The following is a 24,525-nucleotide window of genomic DNA, read 5'->3' on the forward strand; positions in this document are numbered from 1 at the left end:
GCTGCAATGTGGTTAAGGGGAAATCCTGAAACCTCAATTATAGTGAGTTGTGACTTTGGTTTGGGCTGTTTCAATGCTGAGGCATGGAAGGAAAGCTGATCGAATAGATTCAAGTATGGAGTTTCAGAAAGATGTTCAGAAATGAGAGGCCACAGGACACACAACAACTTTGAAGAGGTGAAGAATGTCAGTGATAACATGGTGAAGGAGGATAGTAGCCATACTAATAACCTGCTCACTGAGAGGGTTAAATAATTCAGTTTAGCTGAATATCATACAAGTTGATTAGTGTGAGCAAGCAACCAAGGACACAAACTAAAAGCTGTTAGTTCTCAGGCAGTATCACTGCAGGTACTAAGTCTCAGAGTTTGTAAAAACAATGTTGGATTGCACTACCATTTGTTCTGACAACCAAAGAGTTTAAAGATAACATAGGGAGGCAATACTATCTACAGCTTGAACATAAGTGTTTGTTTGTCTATCGAACCTCCCTAACTTGGGAGAATTCATTAAGCACCAGGAACCCTGGACAGGGAGGATAATTAATATCTGCAAGTCAGACACAAGTTATTACGTTAAGAACAAACTATAGCCAGTAGTAAATCAGACTAGATAGCATGTATGAGCCTTTACACTGATTGGATATTATAATCAAGTCGATAAGCACATATTGTAATTGGTCAGTTATACTCAAACCTTATGCATGATGTAAACCTAATTGATAGTTGTGAGTGGATACAGATAACCTCTGAGCAAATGTACATCTTTGATCGGTACATGCTAATTTCTTGTAACTGGATCTTAATTATAACGGTCTGTACAATTTTTGAATCATGATTCTCCCTGGTCTGCCATTAGTTGAGGCACCGGGGCTAGCCTGTATTCTAATTTGCAATAAAGGCCTTGTCTAAAACTCCAAGAGCCTTTGTCTGGTTTTCTTGAGAGTGAGAGATGAAGAACACATTCGCCGAATAGCTCTATTTACAGCATGCACAACAACTTTGGAGAGGTGAAGAATGTCAGAGATAACATGGTAAATAATAAAAACAGTGGGGTTAACAATGGGCTTTTTGAAAAGGCAAGCGATGATGGCAGTTTTGAAAGTGAAAGGAAAAGTACCTGATGCGAGAAAACTGTTTACGTCAAGTAACATGGAGGCTAAAAAAGGAAGTTCAGTTGTCAGCTGTTAAGTGGGAATGAGATCTAGGATTCTAGAGGAGGATCACATGGTTTGATTTGATTTATTATTGTCACATGTATTAACATACAGTGAAAAGTATTGTTTCTTGCATGCTATGCATACAAAGCATACCGTTCATATTGAAGAAAATGAGAGAGTGCAGAACGTAGTGTTACAGTCAAAACAGTGTAGAGAAAGATCAACTTAATGCAAGTCATTCAAAAGTCTGATGGCAGCAGGGAAGAAGCTGTTCTTGAGTCGGTTCGTACGTGACCTCAGACTTTTGTATCTTTTTCCCGATGGAAGGAGGTGGAAGAGAGAATGTCCAGGGTGCGTGGGGTCCTTAATTATGCTGGCTGCTTTGCCGTGAAGTGTAGACAGAGTCAATGAATGGGAGGCTGGTTTGCGTGATGGATTGGGCTACATTCACGACCTTTGGTAGTTCCTTGCAGTCTTGGGCAGAGCAGGAGAAATACCAAGCTGTGATACAAACAGAAAGAATGCTTTCTATTGATGCATCTGTAAAAGTTGGTGAGAGTCGTAGTTGACGTGCCAAATTTCCTTAGTCTTCTGAAAAGTACAGGCATTGGTGGGCTTTCTTAACTATAGTGTCAGCATGAGGGGACTAGGACAGGTTGTTGGTGATCTGGACACCTAAAATCTTGAAGCTCTCGACCCTTTCTACTTCGTCCCCATTGATGTAGACAGGGGCATGTTCTCCTTTATGCTTCCTGAAGTTGATGACAATCTCCTTCGTTTTGTTGACATTGGGGGAGAGATTATTGTTGCCGCATCAGTTCACCAGATTCTCTATCTCATTCCTGTTCTCCGTGTTGTCATTGTTTGAGATCCGACCCACTATGGTGGTGTCGTCAACAAACTTGAAAATCGAATTGGAGGGGAATTTGGCCACACAGTCATAGGTATATAAGGTGTATAGTAGGGGGCTGAGAACACAACCTTGTAGGGCACCGGTGTTGAAGATGATCGTGGTGGAAGTGTTGTTGCCTGTCCTTACTGATTGTGGTCTGCAAGTTAGGAAGTTCAGGATCCAGTCGCAGAGGGAGGAGCCAAGCCCAGGCCGCGGAGTTTGGTGATGAGTTTTGTGACAATAATGGTGTTGAAGGCTAAGTTGTAGTCAATAATTAGGAGTCTGACAAAGGTATCCTTGTTATCTAGGTGTTCCAGGGTTGAGTGCAGGGCCAGGGAGATGGCGTCTGCTGTGGACCTGTTGCGGCGATAGGCAAATTGTAGTGGATCCAGGTAGTCCAGGAGGCTGGAATTGATTCGTGCCATGACTAACCTTTCGAAGCACTTCATAATGATGGATGTCAGAGTCATGGATTAGATAATCTTCGAGCAATCCATGAGGACAAGTTGAAATATGGAGGTTCATGGTTACACAGCACAGAGCAAGTCTTGTTGAAGATTTGGCTCAATGAGGAAGAGGAGACAAAACACAAGCAGCTGAATGGATGTTCTCAAGTAATTAAGAAATCGATTAATTCTCTTCCCCTGTCAGATGTGAAAGTGGAAGGACCGGGGAGGGGATGTACGAAAAGTCAGTGGTGGAGAAAAAAGATAAATTATCATTGCTTTCCTGGAGTAGTGTGCAGATCCTGTGATTAGTTTGGAACAGTCTGTTTATCAGATTATGCAAAATAATTTGCATTCTAGATCTGGGCTGGTTTCGTAAGATCGAGATAATTTTAGACCTCAGGCTTCTTCTGCAGCTGAAATGTTTTCCTTGAATGGTTTATTTAGTTGCCCTGTCTAGGTATTTGATACAGTTGAGAGGACTGCAAAGCAGTGAAGACCACAAAGAGTCAGAAAAATTGAGGCTCATTCTTCCATTCTGACCTGAACTTAAATATTCTTAATTTGTTGGTAATGTTAACTATTTAGAGATGAACATTCAAGATATTTCATTTTCACTGACATTGCACAACCACTTAAGGTAAGGACATCTAACAAAAATGAAGCACTCTGCATTAAGATAGCATATCGGTCCGTATGTTGCTGGTTATGATACACAATGGGTTAATGCTGGTTTCTGCTGACTTTTTCTGCGATTAAAGAATATATTTTACCAACTGGAATGCAAAAAAGGTCATTTTAAGTGCATTATTTAAAAGCATTATCTGACACCTTTTTGTCAAGATTTCATTCTAGTCAATTTGAACAGGTACAGACAGGCTGAGTGGTGTCATTGCATTTGGTTGGGGACTGGTGTGGCAGATAATTACAAGTACTTAGCACAGATCTGAGAATCAAATGGTTTAATTCAATGTCAATCATCCTCAGTGATTGAATGTCTGACAGTGGTTTTGTTTGACAGCTGCTGTCTGGAGTGATGACATGGGTCATAACTACAAGAAGGTCAAGGCCTCTGACGGACAGCTCAGAGACCAGGATCCCAACTCTGGCCATATAGTCGGCCACTTGGGCTTAGTGCACCAATCAGTATGTAGTCCACAGAAAGACTGAGCTAAATCAATGACTTCATCGTAGCAGTAACCACATGAGAAATGAATGACTGTTTTAAAATTAATGTTATGTTGAGATGAAAGGCAGGAAGAACATGCATCTCTGCAACTTGTAGATCCACCTTCACTACATCAACTTTATCCCTCCATTGGACTTCTGATTGTAACTCTTCCGATCCTACTGTCTCCTCCATATTTCCCATTAAATAGCAGAATATATACATTCTAATAATTGCTATTTAATCAGGTCTATAATTTGAGCTTTCCCTATTTCCATTTTAATCCACATTTCAGCTATCACTTAAAGCCCAAGGGCATCATTTTAATTTATACTTTCATCTTCTCTTCTTTACTCCTTTTCTCTTCGTCTCCTTTTTGTTTTTGCTTTCATGTCTCCCATTTCACTCTTCTTTCACCCTGACCGCCAAATGCCTACCTGAACCCTTCAGGACTCCTCAATGTTCCTACTCTTCCTGCTGTTATCACTGGCTAGACTCTCTCCTAAGTAAACCTACTGTTTACTTCTATGCCTCACCTAGCATTCCTCAAAAGGCCCATCGTCATGGGCAGCAAACCCAACTGCTCTAACCTATGCTCTCTGGCTTTCTCAACTAGCACACCAGCTGGGAGCTGATCTTCACCCTGATCAACCCATCCGAGTGCTGGCCCTGTAAACTCTGCCAATGGTCCAGCAATTAACATCCCAATCTGCATCTCACTCCAGAATGTTCATTCACTTGCAAGCAAAGCCCTTGTCAACCATGAGGTTACTGTGGATGATCATGGCCTTGTTGAAAACCTGGATGAGAGGGTGAAGGCATGTTCCCCCTAGTCTCCATGTTACCAAATATTCCACCATTTGCATTTTCCAGACCGCTGTGGTGGTGGTACGATTCGCATCACCTAATCCCACCTCAGTCAGTCCCTTACTTCTCTGACGCCTTGTCATCCTTTGAGCATCTCACTTTGGTTTGCCCCGCGAATCTCTCATGTGACATTCCTATTCTCTAATGCTCACCCAAGGACCAAGCCAATTTTCTCACTGAAACATCTTCACTGTTCTTCTCGCTCAGCCTCTGCTTTCAGCAAGTTCTCACCTTTAGTAATTTAAACCTCTACCTTAATTCATCACACTCTCTCTCTGTTCACTGCCTTCTTAATTTCCCTCAGTCTCACCATCCACATATTTACTCCCTAAAACATATTCATGACCACATCCTCGATCTTACCATTTCACATGGCCTCACTCCTCCCATGGTGTCATTCACAGACAGGTTGCAAGCCTGTGATCCTGCTCTACTTAGTTTAATCTTGAGCTAATAAGGACATTTGCTTCACGGAGTGCGGGGGGTGGTGGGGGGAAATATCTGCTTTCAAGAATGGTCATGGATGCTAAACACATGTAGCAGAAAAGTGGAAAACTTTAACCTTTACAAACTCCAAACTCCATGGCCTGGGCCTTGGCTCCTCCCTCTCCGACTGAATCTTGAACTTCCTAACCCACAGACCACAATCAGTAAGGATAGGCAACAACACCTCCTGCACGATCATCCTCAACACCGGTGCCCTACAGATTGTGTCCTCAGCCCCCTACTATACTCCTTATACACTTATGACTGTGTGGCCAAATTCCCCTCCAACTCGATTTTCAAGTTTTCTGATGACACCACCGTAGTGGATCGGATCTCAAACAAAATGACGAGACAGAGTACAGGAATGAGATACAGAATTTGGTGAACTGGTGCGATGTAAATGATCTCCCCCCTCAATGTCAAAACGAAAGAGATAGTCATCGACTTCAGGAAGCGTAGTGGCTTCCTGCCTACATCAATGGGGGCAAAGTTGAAATGGTCGAGAGCTTCAAGGTTTTAGGTGTCCGGATCACCAATAACCTGTCCTGGTCCCCCATGCCAACACTATAGTTAAGAGAGCCCACCAACGCCTCTACTTTCTTAGAAGACTAAGGAAATTTGGCATGTCTGCTCCCACCAACTTTTACAGATGCACTATAGAAAGCATTCTTTCTGATTGTATCACAGCTTGGTATGGCTCCTGCTCTGCCCAAGACCGCAAGGAATGACAAAAGGTCGTAGCCCAATCCATCACACAAATCAACCTCCATTGACTCTGTCTACACATTCCGCTGCTCTCTTACATCTTCTTCCATCGGGAAAAAGATACAAAAGTTTGAGGTCACATATCAACCGACTCAAGAATAGCTTCTTCCCTGCTGCCATCAGACTTTTGAATCGACCGACTTTGCACTAAGTTGATCTTTCTCTACGCCCTAGCTATGACTGCAGCACTACATTCTGTACTCTCCCTTCCTTCTCTATGAATGTTATGCTTTGTCTGTATAGCACGCAAGAAACAATGCTTTTCACTGTATACTAATAGATGTGACAATAATAAATCAAATCAAAGTGAACTAAAGCTCATCTTTCTGTAATAAAAACATAAATTTGTAAACTAGATTTTGCATAATCCTGGACCAACCTCTTCCACCACCACTGTTAATTCTAAATTAAAAACACCATTTAAAGAGTTCATAAGTTATTTGCAATATTTTGATCTTAAATACAAGTTTAAGTATATTTATCAGTGTCACATGTAGGCTTACGTTAACACTGCAATGAAATTACTGTGAAAATCCTCTAGATCTCCCTACAGGTGATTATTTCCTGATTTCAGCAGTGTTGAATATTCTGCCTATATGAAATAAACCATTTTCTCACTGTTTCGGTCAAGAAATTATTTCCCAGGTATAGGATTGATAAGTAAGATGTTTTGATAGCATCTAATGCCTGGTTATTGAATTTTACTGGTCAGTAATTACTGCAAATGGATCCTGTATTTATTTATACGTACATTATTGAGGAATCATTTTTTGATTAATCTAGTTTTACCTATACAGCCATATCCAAAGGAAAAGAAAACCTCACAAAGGAAAATGCCAGATGTCATGATGTGGAGTGGAAGGACAACTCAGATTTAGGTGACAGACCGACTTGCCGAGATAGAGAGAATGAGGAAAGGAAAAGAAAGACAACTAAGGATGAGAAGGGCAAGTGAAAGTGAGAGAATGAAAGACAGGAATAAAAGGAAAAAGAGGAGAGGAAGCAAAGACAGACTGAGAGGGTGAAATAATGTAAAAGACATTTTGAATGAGTCATTGATCAAGGGAATAAAAGGAACAAAATAGAAGAGAAGGGGAATAAATTTAAAACCAATTGAGAAGGCCAGGGAGTGAGGTAATGTGAAAGGTGAAAATAGAGAAAGAGGAAATGGGAAAAGGAAAGACAAACACAGACGGAGGGAATGAAAATAGGAGAAAAGACATAAAAAGGAAAGGAAGTGGCAAGATTAGGAAGAAGAATGACCAAGATGATTGAAGTAAAAAAAAAAAATTTAAATCCATTAACTTTTAATTTCAATAGCTGATCAAAACATGACCAGCAATCTGCAGTGGTAGCATCGGTCATGAAAATTTGATCGATTTTCATCATCTTACATCATCAGTATCATCTTGCTGCCCAAATAATTGCACAATATTATTTCAGCTAGAGTTGCCATAGTCCCAGATGTCTATAGGCTGGTGGTGATTTAACATGAGGATCACCACACTTCAGATGATTGGCAAGGTTGAGAAGGTGGGGCCTTCATGAATAACTTCAGCCAGTCCAGAAATTGAACCCACGTGGTTGACGTTTTTCATTATTATTTACATTGCAATCAAGTAGCAATGTTTCAAAAATACTGCAATGATAAAACAAAGATTCATTTGAGAAATAATTAAAAGTCGTCTAATATCTCATTTACAGTTGACTAATGAGCCTCATAACCTGCAACACATTTATCCAAATTAATAATCCGTGATCACTCTATCATAATTTACGCACTGTGACTTAGACATCACTAACAGCCACGATAACATAAATAGCAGCACACTGAAAATCCACACCTGTGAATGTTTTGCAAAGATCATCAACATAACACTGATATTGTATGAGGTTATTCATGAAGGCCCCACCCTCTTAACCTTGCCCCTCGCCGGGGGTGTGGTGATTCTCAGGTAAAGCACCACCAGTCAGCTCTCCCCGTCAAAAGGGAGAGCAGCCTATGGTTATCTGGGACTATGGCGACTTTACTTTTATTGTTTGAAATATTGAGCAGGGTATAAACTCAGAGACAAGTTGGGATTAGTTTGGGAGGGAGGGGGTTCTGATACTGTGTGGGAAAGCCGCAAGAAAACAACTTTTAAACTCATAATTTGCAACACCCTTACCATGCTTATTATATCTTTTGCTCCTTAGCAAACCATTCACCCTGCAGCAACAGTCAGTAAAGATCACAGACAGTTAATTCCACTTTCCTGGGACAGGTTAGGCAGAGTTGGGTTTTCACTTGGTGATTCACAATTTACAAGTGAGAATGAGCAGATGGTGGTGGCAGGGAGAGCTGTTGGGAGTTTGGGGTCACAGGGTGCAGTCCTCCTCAAGCTCAGCTCGGTTGGACATAGATGCTGCACCCTGGGGCCATTGCTGGAAAGCAGAATCATTGAGCAGCAGCAAAGACTGTGTAATGTGCTGAGCGGCCATTCAAGCACACTGACCAAGATTGCAAAGAGAATGGGACGCTGCTCCAAGCACAAGCATGTTAATGATGCTGGATATTGCAATGATCTGTTCTTCCATGGATGAAAGTGGCTAGCTGTGGAACATTAAAGGGTACAATTAAATGAGACCATGCACAACTTGACTACAACTGTACATACTCTGGTGCCAACATGTGTAAATAGCAGAAACCTTAGACTTGGTCTTGCAGTGCTGCACTGATCTACACCAAAGTGCTCTACTGCAGAATTGTAGCAGTGAAATCCTATTGGGCCATAAGAGAGATGGTTGCAAAAGGGGACTGAATGTGGGATGCCATTCAAAGCTACTCCTCACCAATTTTCCCTCGAGGCATTACTTGACTTACTGCATCATCTCCCAATAGGGGCGGTTGCATCAGCCTTTGGCAGGGCCCTCATGAGCTCCAAATTCCAATGGTCATAAAGAACAAAGAACAGTACAGCACACGAAACAGGCCCTTCGGCCCTCCAAGCCTGTGCCCCTCCTTGGTCCAACTAGACCAATCGTTTGTATCCCTCCATCTGCCAAGAGCATTTCCATAGTCAGTGCAGGGATCAAAGCAGCCTGTCTTTTCCACTGCTGAACCCTCCATGGATCACCACCTTGACATGATGGAGAGGCTCATTTACTATGATCCCAAGCTATACTGTCAGGAGTTCCTTGCTCCTGGCAGGGCCACCCTTGGAGGCAAGGGGAAGGGGAAGGTGCTACACAAAATGCTGTCCAAGAAGTCCTCAATGGCAAACAGACAGAGAAAGGCTATGTGTCTTACTGACCATAGAGGCAAAAGAAGGTTGCAATGGAAAGTGGTTCTGGTTATCGTGGCTTAACATATCACTGAAATCTGACGACCAACCCATCATATCACGTAGACAATAAAGGCCTCTATATTTAAAAAAAGGCAAATGCAGGCTTCTACCAGGGTCCATTTCCCAGGTCTGGGGGCTTTGGAGAAGTGGTGACGGGGACAGGGCTATTTACTAAGGACAGCCCCTGATCAAGAACCTGCATAGTGGCAGGCAGATATGAGGATCTTTGGGCACCTGTGTTGGACAGAGATGACCAAGCAGTTCTTTTCAGGATACCCTCTGCTCATCCCAAGTAGGAAAAGGGCACCCTAAAAATTTTCTCCCAGCTCAGGAGCCACACTCCGCGGGATCACCATCTTGGTCAAAGAAAGAAAACTGACTTTTTCGAACTAAAATGTTAGAACATTCATGGATAACCTCAAGATCCAGGAATCAGAACTGTAATAGTATCATGAGCTTTCAAGACTCCAAAATGGCATCGCTGCCCTCAGTGAGACCCACCTTTCTGGGTAGGGGCAGCTGACAGCAAAAGCAGGGATATCCATCTTCTATTCTAAAGCAATCTTCCGATCTATGGAGCTGTTTTTGCCATCTGGAATAGGATCTTGCATGCACTACCAGAATTCGTCTTTTTTTAAAAATGAATGGCAATGACAGTGGTTATTCACCTCATCAAAGATCAACTACCCTCTGGATGAGTATTGAATACCACCCAGATGGAAAACGCTTTCACCTCTGTGCCAAAATTAAACTGACCACAATTGACAAACATGATCTACAGTTTGTAGAAGGCTGCAGTGTAATATTCCTCTCTGCACCAGATTTGCAAGACACTTCTGCATAGCAGAAACTTGGCCTGTCTTTGAATGTTGTCGAAACGAAACTCATATCAGCCCATTCCTGGTCATGCAACCATTTCACCTCCCAGATATGTTGAAGGCGGCACTCTGGGATATGAGAATATGTTGAGCACTTCCTTACCTTGGCACTCTCAAAAGGCCACCATTGGGGAGGAGATCCAACATTGGATTGCCTGTGCCAATTCAGCCTTCTAAAATCTACGGCAGCAACTCTGACAACAAACACCTCTGCAAGCCACCAAAAGTCCTCGTGTAGAGAGCAGTTGTTGTTACCACATCCTACACTGCACTGAAATGAAAAATGTGGATCAGTAATGCATTGAGTGCAAGATAAATTCCTCCAGCTATGCCTCAGGATAAATGGAAGGTCATTCAAAAAAATGCTCGCGTCCTTCTTGAAGCCAACTCTACAAGCATTCAGGCAAAACTCCTGCTAATACAATTACAATAGACTGTATGCTATGGCCAATAATCAATAAGCATCTCCCCCACCAGGTCCTGTTTTCTCAGCTCTCAAATGGCTAGCATTCCAGGGGAGGACAAAGAAATTGCTTCAAAGACGCTGAAATTCTGTTTGAAGCATGGCAGCATTGACATTAATTACTGGGAAGAGTTTGCTATTAATTGTTCAAATGGTGACAACTTTTCCATCAAGCTGCAGCATGCTTTGAATCCGATTGCCTGAATGATGAGGCAGAAAGACAGCAGGAAAGTAAAGAAAAACAAAAAGATCCTGCACTCCAGATTCCACTATCTTGTGGGATGTCCTGCCCTATGTGCCCAAAGATCTGTGGGTCAAGAATCTGTTCAGTGAAGACCCATGGCAAAAGCTCATGACCCTGACTGGACATCATCCTCGAACTGAGAGACAGCCGACAACGACAAAAACAACCTCTACTAGAGCCACTGGGATTGTCCCTCCATGCTGACACTATAGTTAAGAAAACCCACCAATGCCTCTACTTTCTCAGGAGGCTAAGGAAATTTGGCATGTCCGCAATGACTCTCATCAACTTTTACAAATGCACCATAGAAAGCATTCTTTCTGGTTGTACTACAACTCAATATGGTTACTGCTCTGTCCAAGACTGCAAGAAACTACAAAGGGTCGTGAATGAAGCCCAGTCCATCACTTAAACCAGCCTCCCACCCACTGACACTGTCTACACTTCCCGCTGCCTCAGAAAAGCAGCCAACATAATTAAGGACCCCACGCACCCCAGACTTACTCTCTTCCGCCTTCTTCTGTCAGGGTAAAGCTACAGAAGTCTGTGGACATGTACCAATCGACTCAAGAACAGCTTCTTCCCTACTGCCAGACTTTTGAATGGACCTATCTTGCATTAAGTTGATCCTTCACTACACCCTAGCTATGGCTGTAACACTACATTTTGCACTCTCCTTTCCTTCTCTATGTACGATATGCTTTGTCTGTATAGCTTGCAAGAAACAATACTTTTCACTGTATACTAATACATGTGACAATAATAAATCAAATCAAAGAGATTGCAGCTTGTAGAAGCAGAAGGAAAACAAAGAGGAAAGCTTTGTAAAATGGATACACATGTTGTATGAGAAACTGTAACGTAGCAAAGTTAAAAACCTCATAATTTCTTGAGAACCATTTTCTTATTTACCCCATTCTTGATTGCAGGGTAGCAAGTTGACTTTTTAACTTGATGATAAATAGGAAGATATGAATTGGCTGGAACTAATGGAGGGAAAGTGCGAGGGGTGGATGAATCTTTACAGGACTGCCTTACCCAATGGCAATGTGGGCTGGAGGAGATGAGGTGGGTGTTAATGCGAGTACAGGAAGTGGGACAATTCGATGTGCAGCATACAATGGAACAAATAAATAGCCTGCTAAACGATTCTTTCACGTTCACCCAGCTCCAGGTACTGGAAATTTTGCTAGTGCTCAGAAATAAGGGTGCAGAGTACTCTGAAGTAATTGACTAATGTGAACATGTTTTGTGTTTAGAAACACAGGTAATGGAGTTTTCAATGTTGCCAAGAAAACAGCGACAGAACAAGGTTCAACAACTGGACAAGGTTCAACATTCTCAGAAAAATAATTATTAAGACAATGAATTAATGCATTGATTCATTGAGAGACAGTTGGAAATTTCTAATTTCTTAAGTTGTCTGCCTATATGTCAGCTTTGCTACAAGCGTCAAAACTGCAGGTAATGGACAATAGTTTACAAAATTCTTCAAGAGAACAATACATTTGCTCTTATCCAGCCTGCTATCATTTTATTCAGGAGGTTTATGCACACAATTTGGAGGACTCTCAGGAGGAGATCATAACCAGCGAGGAAAGGTCCATATGATAGAATTTCAAACCAAACCTAGCATTTACAAAGAATAGTGTTAAAGAAAAACAGCTCTTCAGGAAATAATTATTTGAAGTTGGTCAATGTTCTCTATGGTACACTTGCTGTACCTGTGAAAGTCATGGCAAGCCTGATGATTTTCAGTACTGGATCAATGGAATCACCAAGAAAGGATGGGAGGGAGGGAGTTCTGAAATGTTAGCCAAGGAATAATCAAACTGAAATTCAACAGATCATTGATAGCATATTATAGAGGGATCACAGTTTCATCAGTAATCTAGATCAACAGCTGGAAAAAAACAGCAATAGACATAAGCAATTGTTGAGTGCCACAAAACTTGGTTGTGTCTTATTACATTCACAAAAAAATACAGGCACTTGATTAATCCAATGCCCCTAAAAACTACAAGGGCATCCATTAATTCCACGCACTAAGCCTGTGACACTCAAGGGTTCAGACATGAGTGAACAAAAACCTAGAAATATTCATCCTCATCCAATCACCACTGGTTACAGAAGTTTAATGTAATAACCAGCTCCAAGTCCCATTGCTCCAGAAGTTGTGTGACCACCTGAAATTGTGGCTTATGAAATTAATATATAACCTACAGATAACTGCTGGGAGCTGCTTTTGAAGAGAGTGCTGGTCAGAAAACCCGTGCTACAACACAGTTGCATTCCTATGACCTGTGCCTCATTTTAGTGAAACTCCCTTCTGGAAGCACTAGATGGGGGAATTTACAGAATATGCACTTCGTATTGTTGAACCTGTTTAAGATTATTCCGAATTTACAATAGCAAAGTTTAATGTATGGTGATTTAGTCATAACATACTTCGTATTTTTAGTATAATAACAAAATAATTACTTCCATTTATATTTAGTCTTTATCCTAATCCTTTAAGCTAAATTTGTACTTTTTTCACGACATACAATTGACACTTTATTGTTTCATTTAATGCAGTATCATCTAATGCAGTATTTTCAAAAATTCTACTGATAAATTTGATAAGGCAGCACTGTTTTTTTAAACCTCTTTATGCTATTTGAACTGAAGTTAGCAACATTATTTCTAGGTATCATATTTTCTAGACATAGCGAAAGGAGGGAGGAGAAAGAAACAAAAGTCCAGTTTAGAAGCAGGGAAAATATAGACTCCACCACTAGGAATGCGATAAAAGGGCACGGAAAATCGTAATATAATTGGGCAGAGTTAATATGGATTTATGAAAAAAAAAACTTGTTTGATAAATTTGTTAGAATATATAATGGGATAGGATAAGTTGGGAAACCAGTGGATGGTTTGGTAAGATTTTGAAACAAAACTTCAATAAGGTATCATTGGACAACGCCTTATTACTCAAAATTAGGATTCATCGAACTGAGTAAGATATTAGCATCGATTGAGGACTGGCTAATGGGCAGAAAACAGTGAATATAAATAAACTGAATTATTCTCAGGCTGGCAGAAGTAACTACTGGTGCATAACAAGGATCAGTGCTTGGACCTCAGCTCTTTATAATCCATCCCAAGGACTTAGATGTATAAGACTTAGGTTAGGCTGCATTTGGAGCATTGTGTACAATTCTGGTTGCCATACTACTGGAAGGATGTTGATGCATTGGAAAGGGTGCAGAAGAGATTTACCAGGATGTTGCTTAGTTTGGAGGATATGGACTATGAAGAAAGATTGAACAAACTTGGATTGTTTTCATTAGAGCATCGGTAAATGAGGAGAGACCTGATAGAGGTTTACAGGATTATGACAGGCTTGGATAGAGTGGATAGTCAGCATCTTTTTCCCAGGGTCGAAGGGTCAATTACTCGGGGGCATAGGTTGAAAGTGAGAGGGGGAAAGTTTAAAAGAGGTGTAAAGGGCAGGTTTTTCACACAGAGGGTGATGAATGCCTGGAACGCGATGTCAGAGGAGGCGGTGGAAGAAAACTCTATAACAACGTTCAAGAGGCATCTCATTGTTGTGGGCCTGGAGTCACATATAGGTCAGATCAGGTAATGATGGCAGATTTCTTCCCCTGAAGGGCATTTGTGTGACCTAGTTAGTGCTCAGCTGGTGCATTGTACACAGTTCTAGTGCCACACTATAAGAAAAATGTGAACACACTCGAGACAATGCAGAAGAGGGTTACATGAATGGTTCCAGGGATGAAAAACTTCAGTTATGAGGATAGATTGGAGAGGAACTGTTTTCCTTGGAGAGGAGAAGGCGAAGAGGAGATTTGATAGAGATGTTCAAAATCATGAAGAGGGCGGACAGGGGAGATGGGGAGAACCTGTTCCCCCTCGTGAAAGGATCAAGAATAAGAGGCCATAGATTTAAAGTAATTTGCAAAAGAAGCAAATGTGGTGCAAGAGAAAATTTTTTCATACAGTAGATGGTTTGGGCCTGGAATGCTCTGCCAGGAAATGTGGTGGAGATAGGTTCAATCAAGGCAATCAAGATGGCATTAGATGATTATTTGGATAGAAAGACTGTGCAGGAGTATAGGGAAAAACAGGAATGGCACTATGTCATGATGCTCATTTGGAGAACTGGTACAGACATGATGGGCCAAATGTCCTTTCCTTTAACAGTTCTGTGAATCTAATGGGTTTTTATAATAATTTGGCAGTTTCATGGTAACCATTTCTGAGAGCTTTTAATTCGAGATTTATTAATTAATTGAACTCAACTTGCACTAACTACCATGTATCCAGAGTGTCAGTGCCACTTCTGGGATGAAGGCTTTGTCTTACGAAGAAAGGTTGCACAGATTAGGCCTTTACTCATTGGAGTTTAGAAGAATGAGAGGAAAATGGTTCCTCTTGTGAGGGAAACTAGAACTATGGGACACAGTTTAAAAATAAGAGGACTCCCTTTAAGATGGAATGAGGAGAAATTTCTTCTCCCAGAGGGTTATTAATCTGTAGAATTCTCTCTCTAGAAATGAAGGAAGACTGGGCCATTGGTTTTATTTAGATTGACTTTTGATAGGCATGGCAAAGCTAATGGGCGGCAGACAGGAAAGTAGAATTGAAAACACAATCAGATGAGCCATGAGCATATCGAATAGTGGAGCAAGTTTGAAGGGCCGAATGGCACACACCTGTTCCCAATTACAATTTTCCAAGTCCAGGGCTTTGTATTACCACTGCAATTACATTTTGACTAAGCCACCATTCCCTTGAAGGTCAAGAAGTCTGACCACAATCAGACTGCAGTGAGACTGTGTAGGGAGCACTGTATGCAGTTTTGATCTCCTTACCCAAAGGGGGACAGGCTTGCCTTAGAGGGGTGCAATCAAGGCTCACTAGATTGATGCTAGGATGAAGGGATTGTCCTACGAGATGCTGAGAAGACTAGGTCCATATTCCCAGAAATTTAGAAAAGTGAGAAGATGTCTCATTGAAATATATAAAATTCTCAAGGGAGTTGACAGTGAAGATACTGAGAGAATGTTTCCCCTGACTGGAGAATCTAGAATTAGGGGTCACAATTTTAGAATGAAGAGTCAGCCATTTAGGAGTAAGATGAGGAAACAGTTCTTCACTCAAAGAACCTTTGGAATTGTTTAATGCAGAGAGCTGTGGATACAGCACTCAATCGTTGATTACATTCAAGTCAGTGATAGATTTTTGGATACAAAGGAAATCAAGGGATATGAAGATAATGGAGGAAGGTTGAATTAAAGTAAAGGGTCAGTCATGATTGTATTGAATGGAACAGCAAGTTTGAGGGACCAAATGGCCTGCTCCTTTTCTTATTCCCTTATTGGATTGGTGAGATAGACTGCTATGCTTTGTTTCTGGTGCTGTATGTTCTTACAATGGAGAACAACAGGGGCAGCACGGTAGCACAGTGGTTAGCACTGCTGCTTCACAGCTCCAGGGGCCTGGGTTCGATTCCCGGCTTGGGTCACTGTCTGTGTGGAGTTTGCACATTCTCCTCGTGTCTGTCTGCGTGGGTTTCCTCCGGGTGCTCCGGTTTCCTCCCACAGTCCAAAGATGTGCGGGTTGGGTTGATTGGCCATGCTAAAATTGCCCCTTAGTGTCCTGAGATGTGTAGGTTAGAGGGATTAGCGGGTAAATGGGTCGGGATATGGGAGTAGAGCCTGGGTGGGATTGTGCTCAGTGCAGACTCGATGGGCCGAACGGCCTGTTTCTGCACTGTAGGGTTTCTATGATATGAATTTATAATTTCTAGTTCAAAGTTATTCTTTCTACTTTGAATGTCATTTATAATTCATGTTGACATTACATAATATGTATCTAAGATGATTATTCTGTTCAGTAAAGGAAACTAATTTCAGTTGATAATTTCAGTAGAAATAAACCCATGAAGATAGAAAATGTAACCCCACTGTAACTTTCCCAGCATCAGGTAGTTGAATAGTTTGAAGCTAATATTATTAGATTTTGCTATTTTTCCCAACCGAGCACATGCACATAACTACTTATCTACTTAAGAGGCCAAAATTGAAGGCACTTTATGAAATCTTAGCAATTTACTGTGTGGTTGCTGTAGTGTGAATGATAGCAGACCATTATTTATATTTACATTTCTAATGTGGTTTTGATCACCATGTCTATGACACTCATGAAATACATTTTGTAGTGTAAAGCACTTGGGAAAAATCTAATAATGTGACTGCAATCATTAGCTTTAAGTTATGCTTGGCTGACAATCTCTACAACATTAAAAAAATTATATATGCTGGAAAAAGGTTTTAAAAATTGCGATACCACTCTACAAATATACCTTTGAAATCTTTCAATCTGATTATAATAATTACCTTTGTTAACATCAACCTTTCCATTCCATATTCAACATATTTGTAAGTTGTTTTTTTTTAAATGTTCCATACCATAATTATTAATGCTGTATTTTATCTATTTCAGCTCTTTTTATTTTTCCATCAGCCACGTGTCTGACCCATGCAGAAACCATGTTGAAGTGTGACTATGAACCTGATGTTTTGGCAACAATCTAATTCAAGAGAACCCAGTTGCAGGTTAACAAGTGTCAAGAATTAAATGCATCCGAATATGTGCTTAGGTATTCCTGGAGTTCAGCCAGCGAGAATTGCCCAACTCTCCAGTACATAATAAAAAACTTATCCGGTTTCTTTTTTGAGGCAATCGGTTGTGTCAATCACTTTCACCTTTCACATACTGAAGGCCACTGCCTTTAACCAGGCTTATGAGTCAGCTGTTTCAACTAGGCCTTTATTTGAGGATCTTTTACCAAGATGGAGGGTGAGCTGCTTCTCTCCAGTGTGGCTCACAGCCTTAACTCCATGTACAAGCTTCCTCTTTTTATCACAAATCCATTTTGCAGTTTGGTCCTGGACCGCTTGTGAAATCCTTGGGGGGTTTTCAGAAATACATGGAAGTCAAGCAATCTTTTCATCTTTCTCTTTTTGCATTATCACAAGTTTGGCATCTGTGCAAATTATTTTTCCAATATAATCCAATCAATCAACCAATCATTCAGGTCATTAAACAGGCGCAGTTGGAAGCTAAATGGCTATTAAAGTGCGTAATGATCAGAAAAATAGGGTTCCAAAATATAAAAAAGCCATAGCTTACTCGGATCAGTTTCAAGACAGTAAGACCAGCATTAAAACTAAGCAGTAAATAATATCCTGAGCAAGCTCCTATATATTTCTGACAACTAGATGACGAAAGTATTTCTTTTCCATCTCACCCTTAGATGGTTTAATTTAGAGGATTACAGGAACGTTTAGACTTGCTTCACCAATTTATTACCATGTGTACTCTAGCCAGTTTAATCCCAATTTCCTTTTTTTCCTCTATATCCCCAAGTTCTTTCCATTACTTCCCAACTAAGTATATACTTCTCTCAATTGATTCTGTGTCTTTGATCTTCTGAAATAATGGGCTGAAGTTTTGAGCCCCACAGAAGTCAACAACAGAGATGGGGCCCTAAGATACCTGGGATGCTATATCCCCAGCACTCTTTCTTGGCAAGCCAAGTTCATCAGGCAGGGAGAGGGTGGGATAGAAATCCTGCCTGATTCCCTGATAGGGCCAATTGCAGAGCTCATTAAGAGCTTATTAACAGTGTATGTTGAGAGGGGGCAAAACTGCAAGAAAGAAATTGATAACCAACTGCAGCTAACAATGGCAGCACACCTCTCAGATTTTGTGCTCAGTGGTGATAAATGGGAACACAATTCACAGGTAGACTGGAGCCATGGGCATCAGAATGGCAGAAGAAAGAGGCAAGTAGAAAAAAAGAGGACATGTATACTATGTACAATCTACCGGAAGATGACCAGGACCCAGTGCCACGGGACACTGGATGGAACATTCCGACTGATCACGCCAGCGGGATCTTCCAGTCCCACTGACACCACATCCCTGCAGTGGGTTTCATGGGGGTGAGGGGTGCATTCAGCAGGAAATCCCGTTGACAACGGTGGGACCAGAAGATCCCGCTGGCAGCCAATGATGGGCTACCTCCTGCCACCACAAAACATGTAGCAGATTGTGTGGTAAATCCTGCCTTGTGACTCTCCAGGCAAATGATTACAAATATATTCCCTTGTTGCCAAAGACCCCTCACCTCTCAGCGCTGGTAGCTGTCCAAGTCATTGTGGACTTGAATGTCCTCACTCCTGGCTTCTACCAAGGATCAGTTCAGACCTTGATGGCATCTCACGAACAACTGCACGCACTGCATCTTGCAGGTCAATTAGCAGAGCCTGATGGCACATTCTTTTCATGAGAGGTGCGACCTCAAGGGCGCAGAGGGCAGTGGGTTTCACCACACTTGCTAGGTTCCCCTGGGTGCAGGGTATCATCAATTGTGCTACGTACTCAGATTCTCCAATAGGAAGAGCTTCCACTCCCTTAACGTTCAGCTAGTCCGGGACCACAACTAGGGAAAAGCTAGGAGATATAGAGAAAGTGTGATAGATGGTAACATGCAACTAAATGGTGAAGCAAGTTGAAAAGCCAAATGGCCTAGTCTTGTCCCTGTTCTAAGTTAAGCCATCTATTGGTGAGATAGAAAATAAATGCTTCTTTTAAGAGATCATCTAATTGTCAGAAATAGATAGGAAACTAAGGAAATTACTTCCTGCTTCATTTTCACACTGATCTCACTGAATTAAAACAAATCCTAGAAAGCTAGAGTTTATTTTTGTCATTTTTTGAAACCCTTTTTTTGACCATTACTCACTACAGTGCCCCACAAAGAAGCAAATTTCCTCCTTGTCTGCACTCACTTCCCTAGCAATTGTCATGATTCCTTCATACTCTGGCAGTCCACACTGCTGCAGAGCTTCGCTCCAAATCCCAACTTTCTTGTGGCTGCTGAGTCCCTGCATGTCTGCGCAATTGAACAGGGCTGAGTCTGTCTTCCCACTGGTCTGAGGGGAACTGACCTGGAATTCTCTGCGTCTATGGCATGTCCTTCTGCAACCTCATGTTCTTCTCTTCAGTAGCACAGATTTCAATCACGTGTGAGAACCCAATGTGAAAGAGTATCTACGCTGGTGGATGGTGCACTTGTAATGTGATAGAACGAACATTCTTGGGAGGATGTCAGTCCCAGTCTTGCTAAGTTGCAGCTCATCCATCTTGTACGGGTCTGCCCCAGAATCGGTTGCAATGCCTCAAAAAATCTGATGCCCTCCCTCTGACACCAGTTCTCCAGCTACATGTTCAATTACTCAATTCTCTTATTTCAATGCTCACTAACATCTCCACATCAATGCTCACTAATACATGGGATTGGAAGTAAAGCATCATTGCTTTAGAGGTGTTGCAATGCAATCTCCTTCCTAGTTCCCTGAAATTTGCTGTCAGGACCTCACCCCAAGTCACTGGTACTGACATGGACCATAACTTCTAGCTGTTCACCATCCCCTAGAAGAATACCCTGCAACCTCTCTGTAAATCCTCGACTCTAACAAGAGGGAGGGAACATACCATCCTGAAGCCATGTCTACGGCCACAGAGATGCCTGTCTGTTCCTCGAACTAATGAATCTCCGATCACCACTGTTCTAATTTTACTTGGCCTTAAATGAATGAACCTTACAACTATTGGTAAACCTTAATAACTCATTCGCGGTTTGTGATTCATAATGAAATCATTGACTTTTTGAAAATGCTTGCACTTTCTTCCGTTAGATTATCTTTACAAAAGATTTATCTACGGGGATTATAGTTTGGTCAATCATTTTGCACAATTTCAAGTGGCTGCCATTAATTCTGGTTGTCTTTTGTACACATTCCAATTTGTCATAGTTGAGAAGCAACCCAAGGGCAGTAATAAAATGCCTTACCCCTGATTATATAAATACACCAAACTTAATTCAACAGTGGGAAAAGATTCAGATTTGCTGAGTCTTAAGCTGCACAAATCAGAGTTAGGAAAGCTTTGCAGATAATGGAAATATGGAAGATCACCAAATGAACATAAACAATGGCTCAAGATTCAGCACTTACTTTAGGAAAAAGTTTAAAAAGAGCTTTAGTGGTACATCACTTTCGGATAAGCCGAAGTGTTGATAGTAAATGGATCCATGCATTGCATATTCAAATGGTTTAAGGTAGATAAAGTCCGGAAGTTTGAAAATTTCAAAATCTGAAAATTTTAAATTGACATCACAACATTTTGAATGTACAACTAAAATAACTGAAAAATCTGTGTCACAAAAAATTGTGCAGTCAGCAAAACTAAGTCCAGTGCTATAGATTTAAGAACAAAAGCCAAATTAAAAATAAACTTGCTCTCCTTCCTTGCTCAAAGCCACGTTATAATAAAGCAATTTCCGGGCATTGGGAATTGCCAACAACATTCTCCTTGGCCACATCTACAATACCACTCCAAAATCCACCACTGGGAGATGAATGAGACCAGCTCATCATAACTTAAAACTAATAGCATTTCAAATATTGCAAAGAAGCTGTATTCTCAGTGGGCAGAATGGATATCCTGATGGGTGAGGAAGAATCTAAAACATTCAATATGAAGAAGAATATTTTAACGAATTCAATGGGTAAAATAGATGTTTAGATTTTATTTGTGTCTCCAAAATGTATCAGCAAGTTTTCAATCATAAAGTAATAAACACAGAACAAGTTGACCCAATATAACTTACCAAGTAAAAATGAGGCACAGTAAAGTGGATATAAGAATAAGAACCTGATTGAACATAGCAGATTGTGTTCGCTGGATAGCTCTGTGAAGATCATTCTAAATGAATAGAAGGAGAATTAAAAATTCTAATTTATGTTCCAAACAAAATTACGGTTAAAGATCAGTTTCTTTCTAATCTAAATGTAACATTTCCTTTTATCTTCAGAGAGAAGTTGCATGCATTTATTGACATGTCGAGGCTTAATTATTCAAGTTATATAGAACAACACTGGGTACAAACACAAACTGAACAATGATGTTTGTACTTAGAGTCATAGAGGCATCCAGCGCAGAAAAGGCCCTTTGGCCCATCAAGTCTGTACCAGCAATAATCACTACTAATGGCACGCTAATCCCATTTTCATGCACTTGTCCCATATCCTTGAATGTTATATTTCAAGTGCTCATCCAAATATTTTTTAAAGGTTGTAAGGTTTCTGGCCTCCACTACCTTCCCAAGCAGTGCATTCCAGATTCCCACCACCCTCTGAGTGAAAAAGTTTTTTCTCCAACCCCCTTTGAATCTCCAGCCCCTTACCCTAAAACTATACCCCCTCATGATTAGCTCCTCAACCAAACTTGTCATTGGATTTTACAAATTCATTGATGTGTTAAAAAGACCCTATTCTGCACAATTTAGAGAATGATGTAACTTGGTGATAATTATCATCTCCATTAGATTATGGGTTTTGGAATTCTGATTATTGTGAGTCGTACTAAACTGAAATCCTGTCTACTTGCACAGTTGGATCAAAAGATCCTAAGACACTATTTGAAGGTGAGCTGTGGAACTTGGGAAAGATGATTTGCTTCTTGGGTTCTCATACTCACAATCATGTTCTCCAGGGCATGCTTGGCTAACCAGCAGTTCAGAAAAACGGGAATGAATAGGTTTCTTAATGGAGACCAAAATATCTGAAATGAAAGCACTTTGGTTGAACACATGACTTCAGAGAACAATACACAAAATTAAAATACTGTGCCATTGAATGGAACTCAAATCCTACCACATTGTTGCTTGTGGGACCTTATTGTGGTGAAGCTTAATGCCTCCCTGGAGGAAGGAAAGTTCAGAGATGGGGAGTGGGTGGGTGTGATTGAGTGGGCGGGTGGATAGGGTGGAGGTGGTATTCCCCCCACCCCCTCCCCCACTTCCTTCTGATCAAGTCTGGGAAAGAAAGTCTTGTGAACTTCCCTCCTGTCCAGATGTCATTTGAGGCCCTAAATGGCCATTTAAGATCCTAATTGCCTAAATCTGCTACTGCTACTACTCAACCAACTGCGGGCAAGGGACACAACATCCTGTTGGGTTTGTCAGTGGCCTACCAGGGGACGGGGTTGGGGTGCTAGCCTTCACCCAATTGAGGGACATGGGAGGGCCCCCCTGGAAACGATCCCTCGTTTCTGATCACCCTCCCTACCTTGCTGATGACCCCAATCCCATCCACACTCACCTCTTTCTGGGGATCCATCCAGCATCCTCTTCATTGGCCATACTGTAGCACTGGCAGTGGCCACCTCTCCTAGTGGCACTGTCAGCCTCTAATTAACGGGCAGTTCTCAGGAGTAGGATTTCTAACCACCTGAGGCTTAATCTGATTGGAGGCCCAATGATGTCCAGGGAAAATGCCTGACAAACTGATAATAATCAGGCCCCCCAGAGAATGATGATGCAGGGTTCCCATTGGTTCTCCAAATGGTAGGCCAGCCCTCTGTGGAAGATTTACTTTTACTCTAAAGTGCCGGAATATCTAGTGAGAGGCATGTCGGTTTTCTCGGCAGAGCCAGCACTTGCGTGTAAATTTCAGAAGATTCTGCCCTACGTATTTGATGTGTGAAACGCCATACCTACAAAACCTTGAATTATATCCAACAATAAAAGCTGCGCTACAAAATGAAAGCTCTTTGTTCCTTACACTTATTATGCTTTACAGCATAAGGGTGAAGATAATATATTACAGCATAAGGGTGAAGATAATATATTATCTCCATTCTTATGCTGTAAAGCATAAAAAGTGTAAGGATAAGAGTGAAGCAGATAAGTCATCCGCCGGAAACAAGGACAATCAATGTCATTTCCTTTCATGTTAATAAAAATGTAACCTTCCTACTTAAAGCTTTTATTTAACAGTGCTTTTACTGGATATGGGATAAAAATTATTTTCTACCAACATGACCCAATCAGAGAGATGTCTCTCAATGAAAAAAAGTTTTATTTGACAAATCACAAAAATCAGTTTTCAAAGTACTTGTTTTTGTTTTCCAAAAAAGACTGGTCTACTGTAAACAAGTCCCTTTTCCTACTATACACTGGACTCCAAAATGGAGCAGGAATAAGCTGGTTCCAGGAACTTGCCATCGAAAGGGCACTTTGATTGTCTGCTTTTTCTCTGTTCCACTTAATTCAGGCAACGATTTGGCATGCAATGAAACCAGCCAAATCAGGAGCCCGAGGCTCCAGTTACAGAACAGACCTTTATCAGGGAAACTTTGTGTAAAAGTATTTTTCTCCTTCCTATCTGGCCTGTCTAGAAATCATGACGTTAGCTGAAATGAGCTTGAGAACAAATTGACCGTCTTGTTCTGTAGTGGGTTGTGACATTGGGAAGAGAAATTAAATTGTCTGTTTTTATACAGGTTTCTTTTCCCAATAGGCAAAAGAACAAAGAACAGTAACAGCACAGGAACAGGCCCTTCGCCCACCAAGTCTCTGCCGACACAAGTGCCTCTCCAATCTAATATTTTCTTGCCTTTACGTGGTCTATATCCCTCTATTCCCTGCCTATTCTTCTGAAATTTGTTATAGAATCTGCTTCCACCACCTCCTCCAGCAGCACGTTCAAGGCATTCACCACCCTCTGTGTTAAAAACTTGCCCCTTACATCTCTTTTAAACTTTCTCCCTCTAACTTTCAACCTATGCCCCCGAGAAATTGACCCTTTGACCCTGGGAGAAAGACTCTGACTATCCACTCTATCCAAACCTGTCATAATCTTGTAAACCTCTAAGAACATAAGAATATAAGAAATAGGAGCAGGAGTAGGCC

At 41.2% G+C, this 24,525-nt stretch overlaps 1 protein-coding gene across 3 annotated transcripts in view; it reads right to left on the minus strand.

The window, feature by feature from the left end:
- kcnt2a (potassium channel, subfamily T, member 2a) overlaps positions 1–24,525 on the minus strand; it is a 743,558-nt gene that overhangs the window by 409,687 nt on the left and 309,346 nt on the right. For all 3 annotated transcript variants that reach the window (XM_078218141.1, XM_078218140.1, XM_078218139.1), the window contains exons 7-8: positions 22,311–22,394; positions 21,442–21,536 (exon numbers count right to left, since the gene is read on the minus strand). In XM_078218141.1, coding sequence (XP_078074267.1) covers positions 21,442–21,536; positions 22,311–22,394 — 179 coding nt within the window. The remainder of the gene's footprint in view (positions 1–21,441; positions 21,537–22,310; positions 22,395–24,525) is intronic.

Source organism: Mustelus asterias, chromosome 8 (genome assembly GCF_964213995.1).
Source record: "Mustelus asterias chromosome 8, sMusAst1.hap1.1, whole genome shotgun sequence".
NCBI classification, from domain to species: Eukaryota; Metazoa; Chordata; class Chondrichthyes; order Carcharhiniformes; family Triakidae; genus Mustelus; species Mustelus asterias.